The sequence below is a fragment of the Falco punctatus genome (assembly GCF_963210335.1).
Source record: "Falco punctatus genome assembly, contig: scaffold_200, whole genome shotgun sequence".
Lineage (NCBI taxonomy): Eukaryota > Metazoa > Chordata > Aves > Falconiformes > Falconidae > Falco > Falco punctatus.
This window is the reverse complement of record NW_027660188.1, coordinates 6,407-29,572: the sequence shown is the minus strand read 5'-3', so window position 1 is coordinate 29,572 and position 23,166 is coordinate 6,407. Positions and strand designations below refer to the sequence as shown.

At 49.6% G+C, this 23,166-nt stretch overlaps 2 protein-coding genes and 1 long non-coding RNA gene across 6 annotated transcripts; 2 read left to right on the top strand and 1 right to left on the bottom strand.

Moving 5' to 3' along the window:
* Positions 1-1,655: 1,655 nt before the first annotated feature.
* Positions 1,656-15,249, top strand: SLC25A38 (solute carrier family 25 member 38). Of its 4 annotated transcripts, none has more exons than XM_080411739.1 (7): positions 1,656-1,810; positions 3,070-3,191; positions 4,418-4,502; positions 5,032-5,211; positions 5,669-5,837; positions 6,473-6,639; positions 15,196-15,249. In XM_080411739.1, the coding sequence occupies exons 1-7, from the start codon at positions 1,739-1,741 to the stop codon at positions 15,232-15,234; spliced, it is 834 nt and encodes a 277-aa protein (XP_080267865.1). In that variant the 5' UTR covers positions 1,656-1,738; the 3' UTR covers positions 15,235-15,249. The 4 variants fall into 4 exon arrangements, with proteins under 4 accessions (XP_080267865.1, XP_080267862.1, XP_080267863.1 ...); XM_080411736.1 differs by lacking the exon at positions 15,196-15,249 and adding an exon at positions 8,061-11,817 and having other exon boundaries at positions 1,665-1,810; XM_080411737.1 differs by lacking the exons at positions 1,656-1,810; positions 15,196-15,249 and adding exons at positions 1,838-2,163; positions 8,061-11,817.
* LOC308057680 lies at positions 11,025-15,290 on the bottom strand. The gene is made up of 2 exons (XR_013925390.1): positions 15,153-15,290; positions 11,025-11,541 (listed from the first exon to the last, which is right to left on the bottom strand). It is a non-coding gene; the product is annotated as an uncharacterized lncRNA (long non-coding RNA).
* LOC308057679 (small ribosomal subunit protein uS2) lies at positions 15,279-21,104 on the top strand. Its single transcript, XM_080411740.1, has 7 exons — positions 15,279-15,417; positions 15,696-15,863; positions 17,712-17,830; positions 19,115-19,360; positions 20,330-20,458; positions 20,710-20,878; positions 20,963-21,104. Exons 2-7 carry the CDS (start codon positions 15,731-15,733, stop codon positions 21,055-21,057), a joined length of 891 nt encoding a protein of 296 aa, XP_080267866.1. The 5' UTR covers positions 15,279-15,417; positions 15,696-15,730; the 3' UTR covers positions 21,058-21,104.
* The last annotated feature ends 2,062 nt before the right edge of the window (positions 21,105-23,166 follow it).

Genomic DNA, 23,166 nt, shown 5'->3' with positions numbered 1-23,166 from the left:
GTGGCTCTGCCAAGAGGCTTGTGTCCTTCAGCAGAGCCAGCAACATTTTGCCTGTCAGTTCCTGTCTCTCAGCAACTGGAAAATCTGGGACCGTGATGAGACCATAGTTCTCAGCACAGGGGCAGAAGGGACTTCTTCAGACAGGGTCATCCTACACCTAAAGCCAACTCTGCCTGGGTACTCCAGCTGCAGCCACGCCCTGAGCAGGGACCAATCTGGATACAGATCATGTAGGTAATTTTTGCCTCCCTAGCTTTTTAATGAAGAAAAAATGTGTCCCACTGGCGGCTGGAAAGGAGACCTGGGTTGTCTCCTTGCGTGTCTCCAGGACAGCGACATGAAGGGATGAGGCTCCCTCTGCTGGGTTTTCCTGCAGAAGTGAGGCACAGAAATCATCCCTGCAGAGATGCGTGTGATCAGCGGTGCTGCTTCACGTCGTTCATCATGAGGCTTATTTAAAGCCTGAAAAACTCTTCCAGGTCCACAGCAAGCCAAGAACCTGGCGACTGCTGTTGCTGCCTGGGTTTCATGCTGAAAGAGCTCTTTCTTGGGATGCAAGCCATTTAGCCACTGCTGTTGCTATCCCTGCTTTGCTCTGGAGAACAAAGTGTCCATTGCAGCTCCATCCAAGACACGGAGGGAGAGGATCCAGCCGCACCACCCTCTCTGCTCCATACAAAAGCTCAGCTCCACACAGAAACATGTCAAACACATCACTTGGGTTTGTCAGCCTTGTTAGAGCTGTTACACTCACTCCTCTGAAAAATCATTGTAACATGTTTTTATTGTGTCTTCAAAGCGGAAGTCAAACAAGATGCAAACTGCGATGGTTGAAGTCAGAATTAGTTCTGAGAACAAAACATCCCCCAAGCACTCGGGTACCTGCCCATCCCACCAGAAACATGCCAAAGGAAACGGGCCAAAGGAGCTTTTTCGAAATTACATATACCTCCCCCCCAGCTTCCTTATATAACCCATGATGATATATTGGGTTTACATGGCAAGGTTTTGGTAGCAGGGGGTTGCAGAGGTGGCTTCTGTGAGCTGCTGCCCCCATGCTGGTCAAAGCCAGCTCCAAAACAGACCCACTGCTGACCAAAGCTGTGCCCATCAGCGACACCACCAGCACCTCTGTGGGGACACATGTGAGAAAGGTGCACGACAGCAGCTGTGCGAGAGGAGTGGGAGTAGATGGGGGCGGCGGCCTTGCAGCCCCGGGCCGGGGCAAGAGGGGCAGGGGGTCCCGGCGCCGCAGCAGCCGCTCCCCGGCGGCCCGTGGGGAGCCACGGCGGGGCGGGCTGTGCCCCGCGGGGGCGCACAGCGGGGCGCGGGGTGCGCTGCGGAGCGGCTCGGCGGGAGGGACGGGGGTGAGCCGGTTCCCTGAGCGGGCAGCCAGTTAATCCCACGGAACCGAGTCACCTCCGAGGAGGGAACTGCCGGGAGCGCGCAGGAGGGAGCAGGGGAGCCGCTGTCGAGGAGCTTTTGCCGGCCCGTGCGTTACATTCGGCCCGGAGAGCTCCGTCCCCTCCCCGCGGGGCTGCCGCGGCAAAGCGACCAAACGGACCGGTGTGTGCGTGCGGCTGCCGCTGCCCCCGGGACGTTCCTGCCGGGCACGGCCCGCCTCGGCTGGGGCGCGGTGTACCGGGGCGCCCCGCCCCGCCCCGTCAGCGGCCCTGCGGGGACCCCGGCGCAGCGGCCGGTGCCGGTGGGGAGCGGAGGCGCGGCCCCTCACCGCTTCATGCCCTGGGAGCCCAGCCCTCCGCCGCTGCCGGCCCGGGACGCGGCGCCCAGGCGGAGGCACCAGCCAGAGGTAACAACGCGCCGGGGGACGCCGCGGCCGGGGCGGCGGGCCGAGGGAGCGCGCGAGGGCTGCCCGCGCAAACCGCCCCTTCCCGCCGCCGGCGGCGCGCGGCCCGCAGCCAGCAGCCCAGCGGGGCGACAGACACCGAGCGGGGCGACGTGGAGGCGGCCCCACGGTGCCCGCGCCCGGCGCGCCGGGGGTCAGGGGGAGGCGCCTGCGCCGGCCGAGCCCGCGCTCCCCCCCCCTCCCCAGGGCGGGTCGGCGCTGGCGGCTCGGATTGGCCGGCGGGGAGGCACGTCACTGCCGCCTGCCGCGCGGGACGGATGCGCGGCGGCGCGGGGATGCCGGGGCGAGAGGCGGAGGTAGGGGTGGGCTGAGGGGTGCCGCTGAGGGGAGCCCGGGGGCGGCGGCTGCGGCGGCTGCGGCTCCGGCTCTCCCCCACCGTGTCCCGCGGCTGCTGGGGAGGCGGGCCCCGGGGCAGCCTGAGGGGCGGGGGTGCGCGGGTCGTGCCTCGTAGCGGTAGGCCCGGGCTCGGTGCAGGGGGCCGGGGGTCGTAACGGGTTTGGTGAGGGGCCGGGCAGCCGGCGGCGGAGGCAGCCGTGTGCAGCTCGCTGCGTGCTCTCCGAAGCGCGCCGTGCTGCAGGAATCTCTGCCGTGCTTCTGCGCCAAGTGGCGTGGAAACTCGTTCGTCATTTAACAAAGCACCGCTAATGTTTAAAAACAAAAGCAAAAAGACCAACAAGACCGTTCCACCGTGCTGTGTGGTTTGTGCCTCCTGCTTTATCGCTTGAGAAGTGCAGGAGGTGGCAGCCGGCGCGGGTGGGAGCGCCAGGCCTTGGCTGAGCAGGCCGTGCGGTGCCTTGGGTGTGTTTGGGGCAGGTTTGGCGGCGGGTAGTCTCCAGGAGAGCCCTGCTAGTGCCCGTGGCGGGGCAGGTGGGACGGGAGCACTCGTTTCCTTTGACATTGCAAATGGTTACCAGATGGCTGGTAATAAATTTGATGTTCAGAAAACACTTTCTAACCACCTAATTGCAAAGAGATTCTGGAACAATCTCCCAGTAACGCCAGAGGGACCAAAACCGGCAAATAAAACTTGATCAGGCTCTGAAAATGTCTGGAAAAGTTTTCTGTGCCCTGAGCAGTAGTCCTTAGTGTCTGGGGTCAGCTTGTCTTCCTTTCATGTAACATGCGACATACCAGCTGCTGTATTTCCTCTTGTGCCATTCTTAATTAAATGGCCATTTAAAGTCCTCTTTTTCCTCTTCCAGATGCATCCAGTCCTAAAGGCCTTTGTGTGTGGTTCCATCAGTGGGACTTGCTCCACGCTCCTCTTCCAACCCCTTGACCTGCTGAAAACCCGCCTGCAAACTCTGCAGCCTGCTGTGAATGGGTGAGAGACTGGGGATGTGTATGCATGGGCGGTGTGGAGGTGCTGCACTATAGGCTTCTGCCTGATTTGCAGGCTGGGGCTTGGAGTTCAGAGTTGTAATTTGGATACCAAAATACATAATTCGGATTCTGAAATAGGAGATATGTTTTTATAGCGTGGAGAAGGATTGATATTTTGCTCCAGAAGAGAGAAAATGGCTGTTCTTGTGAACACTGCTTTAATAACATGCAACTTCAGCATTTGTCTGTACTCATCTGAGAGACTGGTGCTTGCTGGAGTGGCTGCTGTGCAGTTTCTTGTGGTGTCCTCTGCCTGAAAAATCCTGTGTAGTGGTCGAGTAACTTTTCCATGTGTTCAACTGCTCTGGTTTGCTCAGTGTAGTCAACCATGACATCTGCTGCTGCTAAAAAAGGGAGTGAGCAACTAAAAGTGCTAATGAAAGAGGCTTCTAACATGTGCTGCAGTGATGGGAAAGCAGAAGGTGATGCGGAAGCCCTGGAAAGTCGCCTAGCATGGTGGGTTGACCTTGGCTGGATGCCATGTGCCCACCAAGCCGCTCTATCATTCCTCTCCTCATCAGAACAGGGGGAGAAAATAAGATGGGGAAAAAAAATTGTGGGTCGAGATAAAGGCATCTTAATGAAACAGCAGCAAATAACTTGGCATGCGTAAGCAGAGGAAAACCAAAAGATGTTATTCTCTACTTCCCATCAGCAGGCATTGTTTGGCTACTTCCTGCGAAGCAGGGCTTCAGTATGTGAAGCAGTTGCTCCAGAAGTCAAAACATTGTAAATAACAAATACCCCCCACCTTCCTCCTCCTTTCTCTTAGCTTTTATATCTGAACAGACATTACATAGTATGGAATATCCTGTTGGTCGCTTTGGGTCAGCTGTCCTAGCTGTGTCCCCTCCCAAAATCTTGCTCACCACCAACCTACTGGAGAGACATCCTTGATGCTGTGTGAGCACTGATCAGCAGTAGTCAAAACACTGGTGTGTTATTGCCACCTTTCTAGGTACTGATACAAGCACAGCACTGGGAGGGCTGCTATGGGGCTCAGCCAGACCCCATACACCAAGAAGAGCAGGCTGAGTCGAGAAAGAATACTTCAGAGGTGCTGGGGTAATGCACAGAGATATTGGTGAAAGGGGATGGCTGTCGAGTACATCTGCCAGAGAGCAGGAGCAGGTCATCTCTTCAGTTACTGTCTTGTCTTCCTTTCAGGCCTGGTCGTGCTGGGATGGTAACGCTGCTCTTCAGGGTTGTTCGTACTGAGAGTCTTCTGGGGCTCTGGAAAGGTGTCTCTCCAGTAAGTGGCTGTTTTAACCCTGACTTCTAAAAATAAGTAGATAAATAAACCTATTGTTTATTAATAACTATGGCTGCTTGGATTTAAATAGCCAACTCTTGTACAATTGTTAATGAAACCATGTGATTTAGATTAAGTCCTATTTTAAGGAGTTAATGTTGTGAATTCCACTGATTTGGTCATGGCAGTCCCTGTGGCTTTCCAGTCCTGAGCAGCTGAACACTTTAATACTTTTGCAAATGTGGTGTGGCTGCTGCACCAACTTAATTTTGTTTTGGAATGTCTTGTTCCTAGAAAACTGCCATTGAGGAATGCGTTAAATCCTGGCATCATTTGAATCGATGGTCTCTCAGGGCTGTATATGATTTCTACCTTGTCTTTGCTCAGCACATTAGCTTTAGTGATTTATTTATTTTGCTTGTTTTCTACAAAGCTTCCTCTCAAGTTTAATAGTCTCTGAAATATTCTGCAGTACATTTTGTCTTATATATGCTTTTTCTTTCTTCATCTGCCTCTGTTTCTTTTGAAGTCCTTTGCAAGATGTATTCCTGGGGTTGGGATTTACTTCAGCACTTTGTACATGATGAAGCAAAAGTTTCTAGTGGACCGTTCACCCACGGCCCTGGAGTCTGTCTTTCTGGGTGCCACTGCCCGCGCAGTTTCTGGGATTTGCATGTTGCCAGTGACTGTAGTGAAGACCCGATACGAGGTGAGTATGACTTTCTAATTAGTTCCTTGTTAATGATGTCACATGCCTTCCTCGTGATGAAAAATAAATTCTTCTGTCTGGAGAAGGTTTCTGACACTTGCATACAGCCAGGGACGTGGTCCTGATTTCATCCAGGTTCATGCATTGTGCAGGAAATATCATGCACTAATATTTAGGCAAGAAGTATAAGGTGAAACAGAATTCATCCTGAGATTTTTAAGTTTGTTGTATGCAACGTTTGTGTAGCATCTTTCATATTTTACCTTTCTGAAGGACTGTATTAAAGGCTGATGTAGGTGAAACTCGCTTTTTGCCTTGAGCTGTTCTCTGTGCTGTCATCTTGGGCATCACATTGGGCATGCTACCATTTCTTTGCACGCTATGGCCTCAGGGTATGTGTAGGGCTCCTTTGTCTGTGCCTGGCACATGGGTGACTGACTGTTGTCTGCCCTTGCAGAGTGGGAGATTTGGCTATGGGAGTGTATATGGAGCTCTGAAGAGTATCTATCAGACGGAAGGGACTCGTGGCATGTTCAGTGGGCTCACAGCAACACTGCTGCGGGACGCACCCTTCTCTGGCATCTACCTGATGTTCTACACACAGACCAAAAAACTCGTGCCTCAGGGTAAGGCTGAACATCAGAGGCGGTAATCGAAGACTGTTTCTCTTCTCACATCTTGCCCTGCAATTGACTGCCTGCATGCTCTGCTTCTTGCCTTCTACCTCAGTAGTTAAATTAGTCTCTTTTTAAAAAAGTCTTTGTAGGGCTTTATGTGGGACATTGACATTTTCCTGTGGAAAACTGTAGACCTATAGCTCAGGTCAGTGTAGAAATGGAAATTGGTCCTAAATTGATTAATTGTCTTCATGAAGACTGATGCATAAGGTGGATTAGTGACCAGCTGAAAGAGAGGATGTCTTCAGCAGCGCTTTCTGCTGCTGGCTGTCTTGTATACTGATCAGCTTCCCCTAAACCAGCACTTCTCTGATCTTAGAACTGGCACAGGCAACACTTGCACAGTCTTTCCTTTTCTGAGTTCCTGTCAAATTCAGTTCGCCAGCAAGTGAGGCTTTTTAAAAGTGCTAACTTTTGACTAATAGCCGCTTTTTCCCTTGAAAGGTTTCTTACCCTGCATGGGTTTTAATTTCTTCTAGACTTCGATGTTGATTTAATAATTCAGTAGCTTTTCACTTTGTCACACAGCGTGAATGTTCCTGGCCTGTTTTGTGTCTGAGTGCATTCCCTTTGCTCTCTTGCAGACCAGCTGGATCCGATGCTCATGCCCTTGCTGAATTTTGGCTGTGGGATCTTTGCGGGAATCTTGGCCTCACTAGCAACGCAGCCTGCTGATGTCGTCAAAACACACATGCAGCTGTCGCCCCAAAAATACCACAGGACAAGCCAGGCCATTGCCTTCATCTACAAGGTGAGGTGAATCCTTTCTAATACATGCGATCACAGCCTTACTTCAGATTTCCTTGCCCGAACAAAGCACAGCTATGCTAAGAAAGTTGTTGCCTTTTAAAGGAGGTGATCAAATGTGACTGCTTGATACGCTCTTGCAGTCAGGCTAATCAGTGTCAGCATTTTCAGAAGCTGAAGTGGGTCATGCTGTGGGAGAGTAAGGCTGAATCTCTTGTCACTGTGCAGACCTGTTCAATAGTAACTGGGAAGTACTTTGGTTGATGGTCTGAAAGCAGTTGGAAGCTTAAGTCCATTCCTTGCTTTTCCTGGTAATCAGAGGGGCCATTGTCATTACTCAGATGTGTTTCTGGCTCCTCTTGAATGGATTACAAGGCAGTGAACTTGCTCCCTGATTGTTCTTGCCATTCCTTGGTCCTCTGTTCTCACAAAATTACGGATGATGGGGAGTTGAAGAGCAAGCTCAGAGTACTGAAGCACAAAGGTGGGCATATTCCAGCAAGCGCCTCTCCACACAGACCTGTATCGTGTTTCAGGCTGGTGAATGATTTTACTTGAGTTTTGTCTGGTGCATATTGATTCTTACGCTGGTAGTGATGGAAAGTGCTTAGCTTATTTCATCTTAACTTCATTTCAGTTTAGTATGTAGGGGCTTGGAGGGGCTGTGCTTACAGGTGTTGCTGCCTCTGGTTTGTCAGCGTAGGTGCATCTGTGATGACCACTAATGAGGCAAAGGGTTTCTTTAGTATATGCTGTGAAATGCCAGTTTCAGATACAAACCAGCTACAAAACAATTCTTTGCCCTTTGGACACTAAAAAAGAAATAAATGCCCAGATCAGTATCCCACAAATGGGATGGAGAATGTACTCAAAGCCCTTCTTTCTCTTCCTGCCCTCAGAAGGGCAGATCTTGTCAGGTTTGCTTTGTGTCCATATTGAAATCTATTCCTAAACAGGAATCTGTTTATTTATGCATGGATTTTTTTGTGCATGGTACATTTTTCTCAAATCAGAATGATTTTTTTACTTCAGTACTTACAAATTTCAGTTTTTACAGAATAGCTTAAGTGACTTTTGTAAACAACAAAGGTCTTTACAAAGGACATGTTCCTGAAGTGTCTTGAAACTGTTACATCCTCGCCTTCTCTTTGTTGGGCTTGAGTGTGGCTTTCTCCATCCATTGTCCCCATCCTGGCATTCTCTTCTGCACTCACTGCTCTTCCTGCTTTCTTGGGTAGCCCTGCAATTGTGCAGTACTACAGGTTCTTCCTAAACATTAAATGCTGTTTAAGCCTAGATCTTTCAGAAACTGATCTGGGTCTGAGCTGAAATATTTCCTGTGTTGTTCCATGTAATAGATGATGAGAAATTAAAACAGTAGAGGCAGAATGTGATGGACTTCTGTTTGTTTATCTCCTGTTGCAGGACTTTGGGTTGGTTGGCTTTTTCCGAGGTGGTGTGCCCCGTGCCCTCAGGCGCACTCTGATGGCAGCAATGGCATGGACCGTGTATGAACAGATGATGGAAAAAATGGGCTTGAAATCCTGACTGGCTTGCACAAGAAATGACCAGCTTCACTCCTTTTCCTGCTTGCTGTGATCAACTGGCACTAGGAGGTTCCCAGTTCCACAGAGGAATAAGCCTTGCTCAGGCAGGAGGAAAAAAGCCCTTCTGAGACAGGGAATTAGGCCTTTCGGCAAGTAGAGGAAAGGAAGGATTGGATCTTTGCATCATTTGATCAATGCATTCCAGAAGGACTGCACTTGCAGACTGCCACGGGAAATGCCAGGGTTTCCACAGACTGGTAATGACGATGCTAAGAAGCCCCTTTTTTAAAATAGTGCTGTGCTCACCACCTTTATGCAATGAGACATTGCTGAGCAAATGTATTCAAGAAAAACAGTGATTGCAGAACTGCCAGTTCCTTGCTGGTCTGGCTAGGAAAGCTGCAAGGACCCACTGTGTGATGTAGATCCTCCTCCTTCATATGCTTTGTTCTCACAGGGGAACGTTGCAGACCACGGTGGGAGGCTGGATGTGTCTCTTAATGCTTATATTGCAGGAGTGGGTGGCAGAGAAATTGAAGTACTGAAGGAAAGCTAGGAACACAGTCTCTGTCATCAGCTTTGTACTGTGCATGATAGCAGAGAAGGTAACTGGAATCTCCTTGCTGTGTCATGTGTTATTATGTAATTGAGCATCTTAACACTCTTGAAACATGGTTCTGCCTCCACAGCACTGTTTGCACAGGAATTAAGAAGCATAAGGCACTTTAGAGTTGATTGCTACCAAAGTTCTACTTGTTCTCTGAAAAACATTTTACCTGCTGGTCTGACTATATCAGGAACATTGGAGTTCTCAAGGTTGTTTGGTTGGTTTTCTAATTCTGTTGTACTGAAGAGTTATTTGCTCTCTATTATTCATTTGTTAATCCCTGATCAACAGCCTCAGTGTGAGCTTGTCCTTAGATGTAGCTTTTAGGGTCATAGCTCGTACATAATGTATAAATGTATAATGGAAGCAGATACAGATACACTTCAAATTTCCCTTAAAAGCTGCTGCTGATCACATGTGGTGTATCTTTGGGTTTGGAAAGACAAGACTGCTCTTTTCTGTAAGTTTTCTCCAAAGTTTAAGACCGATGAGTGTTCGGTTGGGGACTTGTATTCTCTTTGGGCTCCACACAGATCCTTCACAGTTTCTTGGCTGATCATTTTCTCTTAGCAGGTAGTCTGTATTGCAGAATTCCTGAATTTAGGCTTAAAGATAAATTTTTTCATCCACCGTGCCTTCTTCCTCATTCCTACTCTGTTACACAGACCTCATAGCATGTGCTGTCCAAACTTAGGTACAGCCTGCTCCCCTCTTCACTTGTGCCTCTGTAGTGGCTGGCTGGGTCGGGACTTGCAGCTCTGTCGGCGTTGCCACAAAAGCTGGTTGTGGAAATGTACATCCTGTTATGTAGTGTGCCTTGCAGAAAACATAGCTTTGGCTTTTATTTTTTAAGTATCTAGGGATATTGCAGTTCACTTTAGAAACAGAGCAGATGTCTCTAAATATGAAGACATAACACTGTAGCTTATGAGCAACCAGTACTACCTACCTGTGGCTCATAAAACTTAAGAGTATAATCTGCAAAATCACTGCCTACCCTGGCAACCGCCTGAACACAAGAGTAGAGGGGATGTGGGTTGTAAAAGATGTTCTGTACCAGATTCCAACTCCAAGAAGGTTTGATAACTGATGAGAGAGTTAAGTCTGAGTAAAATGTAAGGGAACAGGGTTGGAGGCTTGGAAGGTGCTGCCTGTTTTTAGCTTCAGCCCGTTTGTGAGGGGAGATGGGCACTACACAGTGCGGGAGTCTCCAAGAATGGTGGTCGAAGGTCCCAGGTGCACATAGAGCACTGTATCAAATCATTCCACGTTGTGACTGACAAGCTGTTAGATTCCCTCTGCTGCTTCTCACTATCAGGCATGTGGACTCATGATTTGCCAAATCCTAAACATGAAGAACTGTTACTTTTGCTGCCCCTCCTACCCTTAGTGACCTGAACTCATGCGAGAATGAAACAGTGGTAACTGCACATCCTGCTGTTTGTTATCCTAAGCACTACTAGCACAGAGAGCTGGAGAACCAAGTCTAGGGGTGCTGACCTGACGGAGTAAGGTGGCATTTACATGACTTAAATTCAGGCTTACCAGTACCATGTTGGTTTGATCCCATGCATAGGGGAAATAAGTCAAATGAGTTATCTGGGGCTTGCTTAGTTTGGTGTGTGAGCTGGATATGTTGATCATCCTGGGCTATGGCAGTCAAGGGCTGTGTATGGTGACACCTGCAAAGTGCTTCATGAATATTTTAGTTCCTGATTTAGCAATGGCAAAGCAGTGTGCAACTTGTGCGAACAGAAACTTAGGCTTTTAAAAATGAGGCAAGCAAAGAATGCCAGGTGGTAAATCTTGACTTGAGTAATGTCCTTATCAGAAACCTGAAATGCAGGAACACTTCAGTGGCTTTTATGCCCTATGCTCCTGCCTGGTCAAGTAACAAAGGAGGAACTACAGAATTTATTCGGGTGTGCTGGTGTTTTAAAGTCTATTGGTGGGTTTTTTTTGTTTTGTTTTATATCTGGATTCAGGCATAAAGCAGTATTAACTTTTCCTTTGGGAAAGTCCTTTGCAGTAGAGTGAAAAAGTGTATGCTTTTGACTTGTGAATTAGCCTAGGCTCCTTTGAATTTAAGAAATAGAGAATCTAAACTGCACTGTGTTTTATCAACCCTTGGTGCTGCAAATCCAAAAACCTCTCTGTATGTGAGCTGGGCAGAGTGAGTTTTGTGGTGCAAGTCTGTTGTTTGTTTTTCTTTATTATTTCTATTTCTCTTGTCAGGTGTCATATATGGGGGAAGGGAAAGCCTGAAGTTCTGTTTCACTGTCTGCTGAAAGCTGTATCACATAGGCAGGCATAAGACTCTTCTCAGCTGTGATCCTTACCATCCTTCACCCTTTTCCCCTTTTCAAAAATATTCTGTTTCTAAAGTGATTTATTGAAGTTACTTCTTGATAGCTATAGCAAGTCAAGAAGTGTGCAGACTTGAAGTTTAGATATATTGCCCTTGAGGTTGTGTGCTTCTAATTAACAACAAATGGTCACTGTACAACCTAAATGCAAAGTAAATTAAAGATCCGGACACAGCTGCTTAATCACCTACCTGCATCATGCTGGCAATCCAACACTACCGATCCTATCAGATTATCATCTTCAAAGCCATTTTAGCTTAGATTCCAGAGAAGATGGTGCAGTCCCTTCTGTATATGGCAGGGTTGCAATCAGTTCCCTCTCAGAATGACCTCTGTCGCTGGCAATACAGTTAGCGAATGTGCATTCTCTCTGCTTGCCCCTGCAGCTGTGGTGTAAGAACACAACTGGTTAACACGTTGAGGCAGGCAGTATTTGAGTTGTAAGACCACAAGAGAAATAGTCTGATTATTTATGATTTTAGAAATTTCATGTTTCTTTTTTTTCCTGTGATGATGATTTCCACCCTGTACTGTTTAAACAGAACTGGAGCTTTAGAACATTAAATAGGTTTGAGTATTTTGAGCGTTTATGTGTCTATATAAAATATTTATTTAAGAAGGTGTATTCTATGTTTCTATTAAAAACTGGTTGCCAAAATGAACCTTGTCATCTCTTCAGTGTTTCTTGGAAAAAAAGCAACCCCCCCTGAACCAATCAAACCTGCAAGGGATGGGAGAGAATAGAGGCTAAAGAAAGCAGATGAAGTTTCCCAAGAGAACAGGACTGTTGGATGAGTTCAGAGCCCATACAAGGCAATGCATATTCTCTTTTTCTATGGGGTATAATGTACACAGGCTGTGCTAGTACAACCTAAATCAGCTTTACTTAAATGGAAAAAACATGTAGCAGTGGAGAATCTTGCCTTTTTCACAGCTTCCTCTGCCTGCTGTGGTAAAGCCTGACAGAAATCGAATCTCCATACTAGCTCATGAAATATCTGCCTTTAGGACAGTGGGGTTTGAGCACTCTGGGGTGAGACTTTAATTTCCTGCCAACCAAGTCAGTTGGCAGTCTGATCTCAGCAGGGGACCAGAAATTGTGCCTGGGACGTGATCCTTTGCTGCAAGGCGCAGTGCAAGGTGACGCAGGGTTGCTGGGATCTCCTCTTGCTGTCACAGCATGGTCCTGGGATCCAGTAGCAGGCAGGTTGTGCTAAGCAAAACATTGTTGCTGTTACAGAGATGTACGCCTTCCAAAGATGAAGGTCCCAAACCTCTTCAACTTTCAGATGTTGCCTGTATGATACATTCTTACATGAAGCAGTTTTCAGAGAGTTATCTGTGTGTAACAGACTTGCCAGGCAGTCCTGGTGTGCAGCCTTGCGCCAGCTGGACCTGAGCTGCTTGTGCAGGTACCTGATAGCAAGTTAGGCTGGCAGTAGTGCCTGCTCTTACACGCAGGGCTCCCCAGAGCTCTCCTCCTGCCTTGGAGAACCACTTTTGGTGTAGAGGGTGTTTCTGCTCGTACTGCTGACAGCTGCCCAGCTGTGATAAGAGATAGCAGACAAGCTCCCTAGCTACTACTCTTGGGTAGTGGAGGGTGGGAAAGTTGGAACAGTTTAAAGGTACTGTCCTTGTAATAAAACATTGAATTATGGATTTTCCTTTCACCTAAAAATGGCAAACGCTTTGCTTGCCTTTTTGATTTTGATACATTATGTCATGCATAATCAGTGACACCAGAACTGAGCAGAAAGTATTTCTCATCTCACACATGTTATGTATGTGCACTTTTGCAAACTCAGTGTGGAGTCCTTGAATATGCTTATCCCTTCTGGCATTGCTTCTGGCTTCATAGTATCAAGCTGGTTTTCCACATTGCACTCTCTTTTATTATCACTATAAAATGCTTTGGGAGATTTTATTGTAATGCATTAAAGAATTTCAGTAAAAATGACAAAAAAAACCCCAGTAAGAGGTTAAAATAAGACCTCCATAGATTTTGTATTAGGCAATTCTAGCTTTGTAGAACTAGAAACAAGAAGGGAATAAATTTGCCAAAGTTTGTTGTCCCAAAACATGAAAGAATACCAAACCTTTAAAACACAAGCCAAGATGGGATTGACAAAGAAGCACGGTATTGTGCAGCTTCACTGGAGATGTGTCAATCTCCATGGGTTCCTTTTTGTCTTCTGGAGGGTCCAGCTCCAGGGGTGCCATGTCATCTCTTGGACAACACCTGTTGGCACATTTGGTGGGGAAGATATTGCCCAAACACCTTTCTGCCTGAGCTGCTTCCCAAGAGGCACTGCCCAATCCATTCATCACGGGACCTGTCCTGGCAGCCGAGGACACCTCCACAGCAGCCCAGTAGTGCTGTCCCACCACTGCGGGGGTCCTGTTACAGCCCCTACTCAGAGGCTTCTCTTGGGCTGGCTGTCAGTAGGATCCTCTCTCTGGGGCTTTGTGACCAGGAACCTGCTCATGGTTCTCAATGCACCATCCAAAGGCTGGTAGCAACTCCGTGATGCTTCTCCCTGCACTTGCCTGCCCCAAGTCTCCTTGGTGCTGTGGGAGGACCAGCGGCTGACAGCCCCTTTCTGTGGGTTTGCTCCCACGTGCCATTCTGCTTCCCACGGAGAAAGGCTGTTCTTTGCGGCCAGGGGCTGCCCTCCCCTCATGCATTCTGGGCTCCGTCCCGGAGACCCTACGCAGGGTTTGCTCCAGGATGGCACTGCCTGGCTGGCACTGACTGAAGAGTCAAAACCAGCCCAAAGAAGAACGGCGCAGCTATTGCCTTGTCTGCCTGAGTTACTGAACACCTTTGTTCCCCATGTCTGCTGTTCTCCACAACTGCAGGCCAGCCTGTGATGGGAATGGCAGGGGCTCTCCCACGCTAAATCTGTGTTTCGCTGGTTATCATCAGTGACTGGTAATAGTGTGCATGAAAGAAGTAGCAACATCTCTGCCCTTCACATTCAAGCTGTTTCTGTTTAGTAACAGCTTCAATATCTTTGTCATTGGATGAGGTAACTAAACTGCAAGAAGTTTCTCTTGAGACAAGGAATATTTTGAATGTAGCACAACTTGCAAAAAGCAATGGCTGCTCTGCATATAATTGTGTAACAAAGTTCAGTTTGAACAGTGACAGGAGGGACACCGTCCAAAACACATTATAAGATAGATACGCTGCTACCTGAGGGACTTGTCCATTAGTTGACAGATTTATTTTGAAGTGTCTCAGCACCCAGTTAAAAAATAAACCCAACTTTCAGGTTGCTTGAGAAAATAATTAGAAAAACTGTACTGTCAAGCTTTAGCACACCTCTTGCAAGCCCTCTCACGGGCTGTGGAGCTCACGGTTTACCAGAAAAGGCCCAAACTGTAACAACAAGAAATAAGCATTGGAGATTCCGGAGGGGCCTGGAACGCTCACCGGCGGCACTTCTTCGGCATTATATTTACTGCAATACTCGTTACCGAGCTTAAAATGTTACGTTCAAATACACTTCCAATGCAGTTGGGTTTTGGTTATGCAGAAGAGCTCCTCACACTAAATCCACCGCCCACGGTACGGTAACACCAACCCTGCCCTGCCCCTCCAGGTAACAGGCACGCGGCGCTGCCGTGGGGAGATGGCGCTGCAGTGGGTCAGGCCCTGCCAGGGGGCGGCCGGCCCCACGGCCCCGCACCGCTGTCTGTGTCCCGGCCCCACGGCCCCCACCGCTGTCCGTGTCCCGGCCGAGGGCTAGCTCACCTCCCTGCTGGCTGGGTTTCCTTTTACCTGCCTTTGTCGCCGCCACGTGGCAAATGCGTGAATTACACTCTCGCGGAATACCCTACGCCGGCCCTGGCCACCCGCTGACCGTGCTCAGCCAACCGGCACGGACCCGCGCCAGAGCCAGCTCCTCGCTTGCGGGTTGAAGTTTTGTGGGAGTGACGGGAAGGGGCTGCTCGCCAAAGTCAGGTCTCGTTTTACAAGAAGTGAGAAACATACCTGCGGTGACGTGGTAACCTGCTACTTAAATAACCTCCTCCAGACAAACCCTGCGCGAGGATCCCGGGGAGACGCCGCCTGAAGCCGAAGCCGAAGCCGAAGCCGAAGCCGAAGCCGAAGCCGAAGCCGAAGCCGAAGCCGAAGCCGAAAGCCCCGCCTTCCCCGCGGCTCCCCATTGGGCGGCGAGGCTATATATAGACGTCAGGCGGAACTGGCCTCCCTTTCCGCTCCGCGCCTGCCGCGGCCTTCACACGGCGTTGTCAGCGTGAGTGCGGCTGCGGGGGTGGCGGGGTGCGGGTGCCCCGCGGCGCTGACGGCGGGCCTGTGCGCGGGCCTGTGCGCGGCCCTGCGGGGTGCCGGCGGCCGGAGCTGGCCGAGCCGCGGGACAGGCCCGAGGCCTCCCGGCTGGGCGGGGGGGTAGGCGGCCGGGCCGGCCAAGATGGCGGCTGGGGCTCCCGGCGGGCGCGTTGGCCGGGCCCTCGTGGGGCGGGCGGGCGGGCGTGGGAGGCCCCGCGTGGCTGAGCCGGGTGCCTGTGCCCGCAGGTTCCCTGTCGTTGCTTCCAAAGGGAAACCCCACAATGTCCGGAGGCCTCGATGTCCTGCAGATGAAAGAGGAGGATGTCCTCAAATTCCTTGCTGCCGGGACCCACCTGGGAGGCACCAACCTTGACTTCCAGATGGAGCAGTATATTTACAAAAGGAAAAGCGATGGTAAACCCGTGGGATGGGTGGCCCTGGATAGGCAGCTGGGATTTTGTGGGCATAGTAGAGGAAGGCAGAAAAATCATAATGCTTGAGCTCTCTAGCAGTTTCTCCATGGCCAGAAAGGTGCAGACGTCTTTACTGAATGTATCATAGACACACAGAATCGCCAGGGCTGGAAAGGGACCTCTGGAGGTCATGCAGTCCAACACCCCCCCCACCCCGCTGAAGCAGGTTCTCCTAGAGCAGGCTGCACAGAATCACGTCCAGGCGAGTTCTGAACGTCAGCTTCTCTGGGCAGCCTGTGCCAGGGCTCTGTCACCCTCAGAGTGCAGAGGGGTTTGCTCACATTCAGAAGGAGCTGCCTGTGTTGCGGTTTGTGCCCGTTGCCCCTTTGCTGTCGCTGGGCAGCACTGAAAAGAGCCTGACCCCGTCCTCTTGACACCTGCCCCTAAGATATTTGTATGCATCAGTAGGATCCCCCGTCAGTCCTCTCTTCTCCCAGCTGAACAGGCCCAGCTCCCTCAGCCTTTCCTCACTGGGGAGATGCTCCAGTCCCCTCATCCTCTTTGTAGCCCTCCACTGGACCCTCTCCAGTAGTTCTCTGTCTCTCTGGAACTGGTGAGCCCAGCACTGGACACAGCACCCCAGATGTGCCTCACCAGGGCAGAGCAGAGGGGGAGGATCCCCTCCCTCGACCTGCTGGCCGTGCTCCTGATGCACCCCAGGACCCCGTTAGCCACAGGGCTCACTGCTGGCCCATGGGCAACTTGCCATCCACCAGCACTCCCAGGTCCTTCTCTGCAGGGCTGCCCTCTGGCAAGTCTGTCCCAGCCTGCACTGGTGTGTGGGCTTGTTCCTCCCCAGGTGCAGGACCCTATATTTGCCTTTATTGATCTTCATTAGCTTCTTCTCCACCCAACTCCAGCCTGTCCAGGTCTCACTGAATGGCAGCGCAGCCTCTGGTGAGTCAGCCCCTCCCAGTTCTGTATCACCCGCAAACTTGCTGAGGGCAGACTCCATCCCTTCGTCCAGGTCACTGATGAGTCAAGTTGACCAGGACTGGACCCAGTACTGACCCCTGGGGAACACCATTAGCTACAGGCCCCCAGCTGGACTCCGTGCCATTGATCACAACCCTCTGAGCTCTGCCATCAGCCAGCTCTCAGTCTACCTCGTTGTCCGCTCATCTAACCCGCACTTCTGAGCTTACCTATGAGGATATTATGGCAGACTGTGTCAGAATCCTCACTCTGAGATCAAGGTGGACAACGTCCACCACTCTTCCCTCATCTACCCCGCCAGTCGTTCCATCATGGAAGGCTATCAGGTTGGTCAGGCATGATTTCCCCTTCATGAATCCATACTGACTACTGATAACCTTTTCCTCCACGTGCTTTGAGATGACCTCTAGGATGAGCTGTTCAATCACCTTTCTAGGGATGGAGGTGAGGCTGACTGGCCTGTGGTTTCCTGGGTCATGTTACTTGCAGAACTAGAACGAAACACAGATTTCACAACTGGGTAGGTCAATCACGGCTGGATTTGGGCAGTTCTAGTTCTTGGCTATAGGAACAGAATGGTTTTAATGTCTTAGTAGTGATTTCTGCAGCGTGTTTACATTGTTCTGCAATCTGAGCTGCACCCTATTAAAAGACAAGCTCATACCAGGCTCTGGTTCATGTTGATAGGTGCTGGAAATGTGCTACATTGAAGCCATATGGGAGGATTTTCCTTGGAATAGCTTTCCAACTATAATTTCGTAGTAACTGCAGCCATGTGACAAGTTCAATGGCAAGAGTGCTATCCTGTTGTAGGATTTTTGCTGGTTGCTCTAAAGTTTTTTGTCACTGATAGGTATTTACATCATCAATCTGAAGAGAACCTGGGAAAAGCTTCTTCTGGCAGCCCGTGCCATTGTTGCCATTGAGAACCCAGCTGATGTGAGCGTCATTTCCTCCAGAAATACTGGACAGGTATGGACATTTGTTGGTTCTGAGGCCTGCAGTCCTGAGAGCACGACTCTTGCCATGCATTATTGTCTGCCAGTGGCAGCTTGATGATAAAAAGGAGTAACACTTTGTTCCCTGTCCCTCTGGAAACACTTTTTTGGAAGGATGTTTCTTGTGTTGCACTTGTAGCTTAGATCAGATCAGTTAAAATCCACTCCCCATTTCTCTAGTTTCAGGGTGTTTGATAACTTGTTTTTCTTTCATATCCTCCTTTGGGTACTTCCTGTAGGGCTTTCTGGCATATTAGTCGGCAGTCCCCTGGTGCCCCCCTAATTCTGTGAGTCACTGGGACTGCTTTTTTGGGGACAATAAGCGCCTGATAAAAAAGTTTTCAAATAAATCATTTGCTCTGTTACTGAGTACAGTATAGTAACTAGTATATTTTTAATTTTGTCTCTAGATTTTTAGCAAAAAACCCTCTGTCATAGAAGGGGACACAACCTTTAAACAAAACCAGTTAGCCACTGAAGTTTATCTGTGAGCTTAGTTTCTTTGGATTAATGCAGGTGGTGCCACAAATGTTCAGGGAGTTTGTGAATGACATGGGGTGGACTTCCAGAGGAAGAGCTTGGGTTCCTATGGATTTGACCTGCACACTGTTAAAGCTTGACGCTAAGGTCAGTTTCTGGCCAATGAGCTCTCAAGTGTCGGAAGTGTGCTACAGCAAACCGGATGGCAGGGTTTTCGATAACGCCAGGAGAGGAGCTCCCTCTGTGATTGGGGTTTGATAGTAGGCCCTGCCACATGCCTGAGAGGTTGAAAGCTGTTACAAGTGAGTAAGAACTGCCAACTGCATTTTTAATGGCTACAGCTACAGTTTGTGTATATTTACTACTGAGCTTTTCCTGTAGTTCCTGAAATTGTGCTGTTGGATAATGAAGGGATATAGAAATAATGGAAGAAAATTGGCTTTTCTTTTTTCATAAGCTGTTTTGTTCCCCTTTTCATGATTTGATGATGAGCATTTGGAGTATAGCTTGCAAATAACTTTGGGGGAAAAAAAGGCTATTTTCTGTATCCTTATGTCCTGCTTTGCTGGTGGATGTGGTCTAACTCGTGGTGTCGCTGTAGCTATTTTCAGAAACATGTTTGTCTCATTCTGAACACAGCTGGTGGTAAGCCCTGATTTCACAGGAATTGAAACAAATAGTTCAATTAATATTTGTGCATGTTCACTGACAGCATACCTGGGTGACTTAGTTGAAATGCAGTTCTCCTGCTTTACCTTTGCTGTGGTCTGTTTTGCAGCGTGCTGTTCTGAAGTTTGCTGCTGCCACTGGGGCTACTCCTATTGCTGGGCGTTTCACCCCTGGTACCTTCACAAATCAGATCCAAGCAGCTTTCCGTGAGCCACGACTCCTGGTTGTTACGGACCCCCGAGCTGATCATCAGCCACTGACAGAAGCATCTTATGTCAACATCCCCACCATTGCACTGTGCAACACCGACTCCCCCCTGCGCTATGTGGATATTGCTATTCCCTGCAACAATAAGGTAACGGCTTTGTTGTAGCATTCAAAGCTGCTTCTTCCAGAGCATGCCCTAGATTGCAAGATGAATGCTTTCTGCAGGGGAGGGTTAGCTTGTATCTCACATGTCTCCCCGGGTGATAAGATAATTAAGGCCCCTCACGAGCTAGCGGGTGGGTGGGGAGGAGGGGATGAACTGCACACAGTTGGAGCTTGGAGCTGAGGCCAGTTTCTGGCCGAGGAACTCTCAAGTGTAGGACGTGTGCTATAGTAACCTGGCAGGATTTCTTGCTGACGCCATGAGGGTCTTTGTGGCCCAGTGAGTGGAGTTTGATAGTCATTCTTGCTACAGTTTTATAGAATAATAGAACGGATTGGGTTAGAAGGGACCGTAAAGATCATCTAGTTCCGACCCCTCTGCCGTGGGCAGAGACAACCAGTATAAACAAAGGATGAAGTGAACCAGTGGAGAAACTGCTCTGAAACGTTGCCTTGCCAGAAACCACCTGAAAGGTAAAATTTAGGAAGGTGGGATACTGATCTTTGGTTTTATATGGATATCATTCACCAAAGCCAACGTAAGTCAAATCTGAGCGCGTGTGTAAGATTTGCTCATTTGGTCAAGTTTTCTATTCATTCTAGCATATGCGGTGAGCATAATCCCTGTCTTCTGGACAAGGTTCATGCGTGTGTGGTAGTGAGCAGTATGAAACTCCATAGCAGGAGAATTGCTTCAGGCTGTGCTGTATACAGCAAGTTCAGATGCCGGTGATGGAAGTGTGCTGCAATTCCTGCAGAGACCTGAAAATGTCACCGGGAACTCCCAAAAGCCGCCCTTTCCTCAGTCCAAGTACATGAGTCTGGGCATTAGCAAGTAATGTCTTTCTCTTGCCGAGCAAGAACCTTGAATTGGGCGCAGATAAATCTCTTTCAAAGAAAAAAAGCTTTGTCAGAGGTTTAACTTTACAGCAGATATTGCTTTTCTCTGTCCCAGGGAGCCCATTCGGTGGGTCTGATGTGGTGGATGCTGGCTCGGGAGGTCCTGCGCATGCGTGGCACCATCTCCCGTGAGCACCCGTGGGAAGTCATGCCTGACTTGTACTTCTACAGGGATCCCGAGGAGGTAGGAGACCAGTGGCAGGGAGACCAGTGGCAGGAAGCGTGCCTCAGTGAGTTGCCTTGCTTGTGCTCCTGCCCCGTGGTCCTGTGTGCCTGCTGTTGAGGACAGGTTTTGCCAATATACTGATTGCACTTCACACTTCCAGGTGGTGGTTGGTTAGTTGTATTGCCTGTTGTGAGTTGAGTGCCCATTGTCAGGTACGTGAGGATGGTTAGGTGTCTCTGGGGGACTTAGGCTATGCTCTTCCATTGCAGATCGAAAAGGAGGAGCAGGCTGCTGCTGAGAAAGCAGTTACAAAGGAGGAGTTCCAGACTGAATGGACGGCCCCAGCTCCGGAATTCACTGCTCCACCTCAGCCCGAGGTTGCAGATTGGTCCGAGGGAGTGCAGGTCCCATCTGTGCCCATCCAGCAGTTCCCCACAGGTCAGTCTGGGGGTGCCTGTGGGTGTGTGGTAGCGGGTGGGAAGAGCCGGGGTGCACTGAGTGTTGCTGTCTTTGTAATTGCAGAGGACTGGAGTGCCCAGCCTGCCACTGAGGACTGGTCAGCAGCTCCCACGGCCCAGGCTACTGAGTGGGTTGGCACTGCCACGGAGTGGTCCTAACTTCAGCGCTGCTGTACTATGGGAGAAATAAAGACTGTTTTAATACATGCCATGCTTGGTACTGCGTTTTTAAACTTGCTGGCAGTTGAAATACGTGGGTGGGATGGGGACATCCCTCGGCTGAGGGTGGGAGGGTCTCTTTGCTGCTGCACCCTGCTCAGTGGAGGTGGTGCTGTGGGCTCCAGCCACGCTCCCCTGCCCTGCTGGTGGGTTACGGTGTGGGGCAGGGGCCCATTTCCCACCTTCCCTGGTGGCTGGTGGGGGGCTGTCTGCAGGGGGTGTGGGCATGGTGGGGGGAGCTGGGCTGGCCCAAAAGTGGTTGTTTAATTGCCCCCACCCAGGGTTTCAGTGGTTGTGGGGCGAGGCGGGCTCATGGCCAGGTGTGGGTGGCAGCCTGGTGTGGGAGTTGCTGCCCTGGTGAAACACCAGTTCTAGCACCCCCATATACAGATTGCTTCCTAAAAAATACTGTGGTAATCCTCAGGAAAAATACAGTTCACCTGCTTTAACGATCTTGAGGGTGTATTTCTGTGATTAATAGCGACAATGGGGAGGCAGATCCTTCACCAAGAGAAACAACGGTTTTGTTTGTTGGAGGTGGAGATGTGTTTAAATTGGATCTCTTTTCCCACATTGCTGTGGTCTCAGTATTCTCCTTTTTCTACCTTCAGCCAAGCCGATCAACCTGTGAAGAATGTTTTCCCTTAGCACAGGCACTTGTTTGCTTTTACTGTAACAGTGCATATTAGCAATAAAAACCCTAAAGCAAGCTATGTATATTCTTGCACAAATCTGTCCAAAGGAAGCTTATCTTTTTTCTTGCTGTCTTTACCTATTAGATGCAAGGCAACTACTGGTTTTGTTAATAATGAACAGCTTTTAGGAGAGAGGCGTGTGAGCACTTCAGTGTTGGGCTTTGAGAGAGCCCTTCCCATTCCGTTTGTGTACTCTGCTCTTCGGATGTGTGTTTCGGGCACATCTACGGGTCCTCTGCTTTCAGCACCCGGCTCCTTCCTGCTGCCTGGGGTCTGTCACTGCGTGCTGGGGCGGGGGGTGAGAGCCGGTTTGCGTGGGGACTCTGGCAGTAGATGGATCGGGGACAGCCTGTACCGCAGCCGCTGATTCACTCCCCAGTGCTGAGATTGCCCAAAATAACTTGTTGCCCTGGTCTTCCTTTTCACCCTTCCACACTGAAAGTTTCCAAACTCAGAAGAGCAGATGCTTACTCCTCTGTACTTTGAATCATTGCTATTGTTGTTTCACTGATGTCCCTTTTCTTTGTTTTGTAACCTCCTGCATGGGAATATGTTCCAGTTGGTGAGAATATAGCAATCATCAGCTTCTGTCTGGCTGGTGGTGCTATTTTAAATCGGTGATAGCTGCATCTGAGAACTTGCTACTGAAATATTTCTGGCACATTACTGAACCGTGGTTGTTTTCATCCAAGGATTTCCTAAATATCAGTTTGACTTTTGTGGTGTCTTTTTCCAGGACCAAGGACTGCCAGTGAGAGGTGGATCCATGCAGCCTGGGAAAAGAGGGTCAGGAGACAAGTCTCTGCGTGCAGATTCTGAATTACCTTTCTGGGGTAACTGGGGTGGGGTGGGAGAGCTCATTTGACTGGAGTCCTGCAGAGAGGAGGAATAGCAGTCCTTTAGAAAAGGAGGCAGCTTTGACTGCAGCAGCAGAGGGCATATTGCAGGAAGGCTACGGGGGCACAGGGGAGGAGAGGACTCAGCACAGGAGGTGGAGGCAGCAACAGAGACGTAGCAGGGGTTCTTAACATCTGCCAAGAGCTTCCCCTGTGTCAAATACCTGGTGGATATGATCTATTGAGGCAGTGCAGAGGGATAGGAAGAGGAACTAGGAGCAAATTCTAGAGACAATGACTTGTTTATTATTGCAGATTTTTTCTGGCAAATGCAGTGTTGATGTTGAAAAAGGACAGCAGAGAACTTGTAACAATATTCTTCTGGACTGGTCTGATTTGAGCCAAGATGGCTTAGGCTGAGGTCTCCGTATAGTGAAAACAATTTCTGTCCTTTGGGACTCTGGCAGCGTTCCCTTTCTCCACAACCTTCACTTTATATTTGGTTTCAGTTGCATGAA

Excerpts from the sequence above, each read along its gene's own strand:
- SLC25A38 (XM_080411736.1), top strand. The coding sequence starts at position 1,739 with ATGCCCTGGGAGCCCAGCCCTCCGCCGCTGCCGGCCCGGGACGCGGCG. Across the intron at positions 1,811-3,069 it reads GGCGGAGGCACCAGCCAGAG|ATGCATCCAGTCCTAAAGGC; the intron begins GTAACAACGCGC and ends TTCCTCTTCCAG. Across the intron at positions 5,838-6,472 it reads CAAAAAACTCGTGCCTCAGG|ACCAGCTGGATCCGATGCTC; the intron begins GTAAGGCTGAAC and ends GCTCTCTTGCAG.
- LOC308057679 (XM_080411740.1), top strand. The coding sequence starts at position 15,731 with ATGTCCGGAGGCCTCGATGTCCTGCAGATGAAAGAGGAGGATGTCCTC. Across the intron at positions 19,361-20,329 it reads CTATTCCCTGCAACAATAAG|GGAGCCCATTCGGTGGGTCT; the intron begins GTAACGGCTTTG and ends TCTCTGTCCCAG. Across the intron at positions 20,879-20,962 it reads CATCCAGCAGTTCCCCACAG|AGGACTGGAGTGCCCAGCCT; the intron begins GTCAGTCTGGGG and ends TTGTAATTGCAG.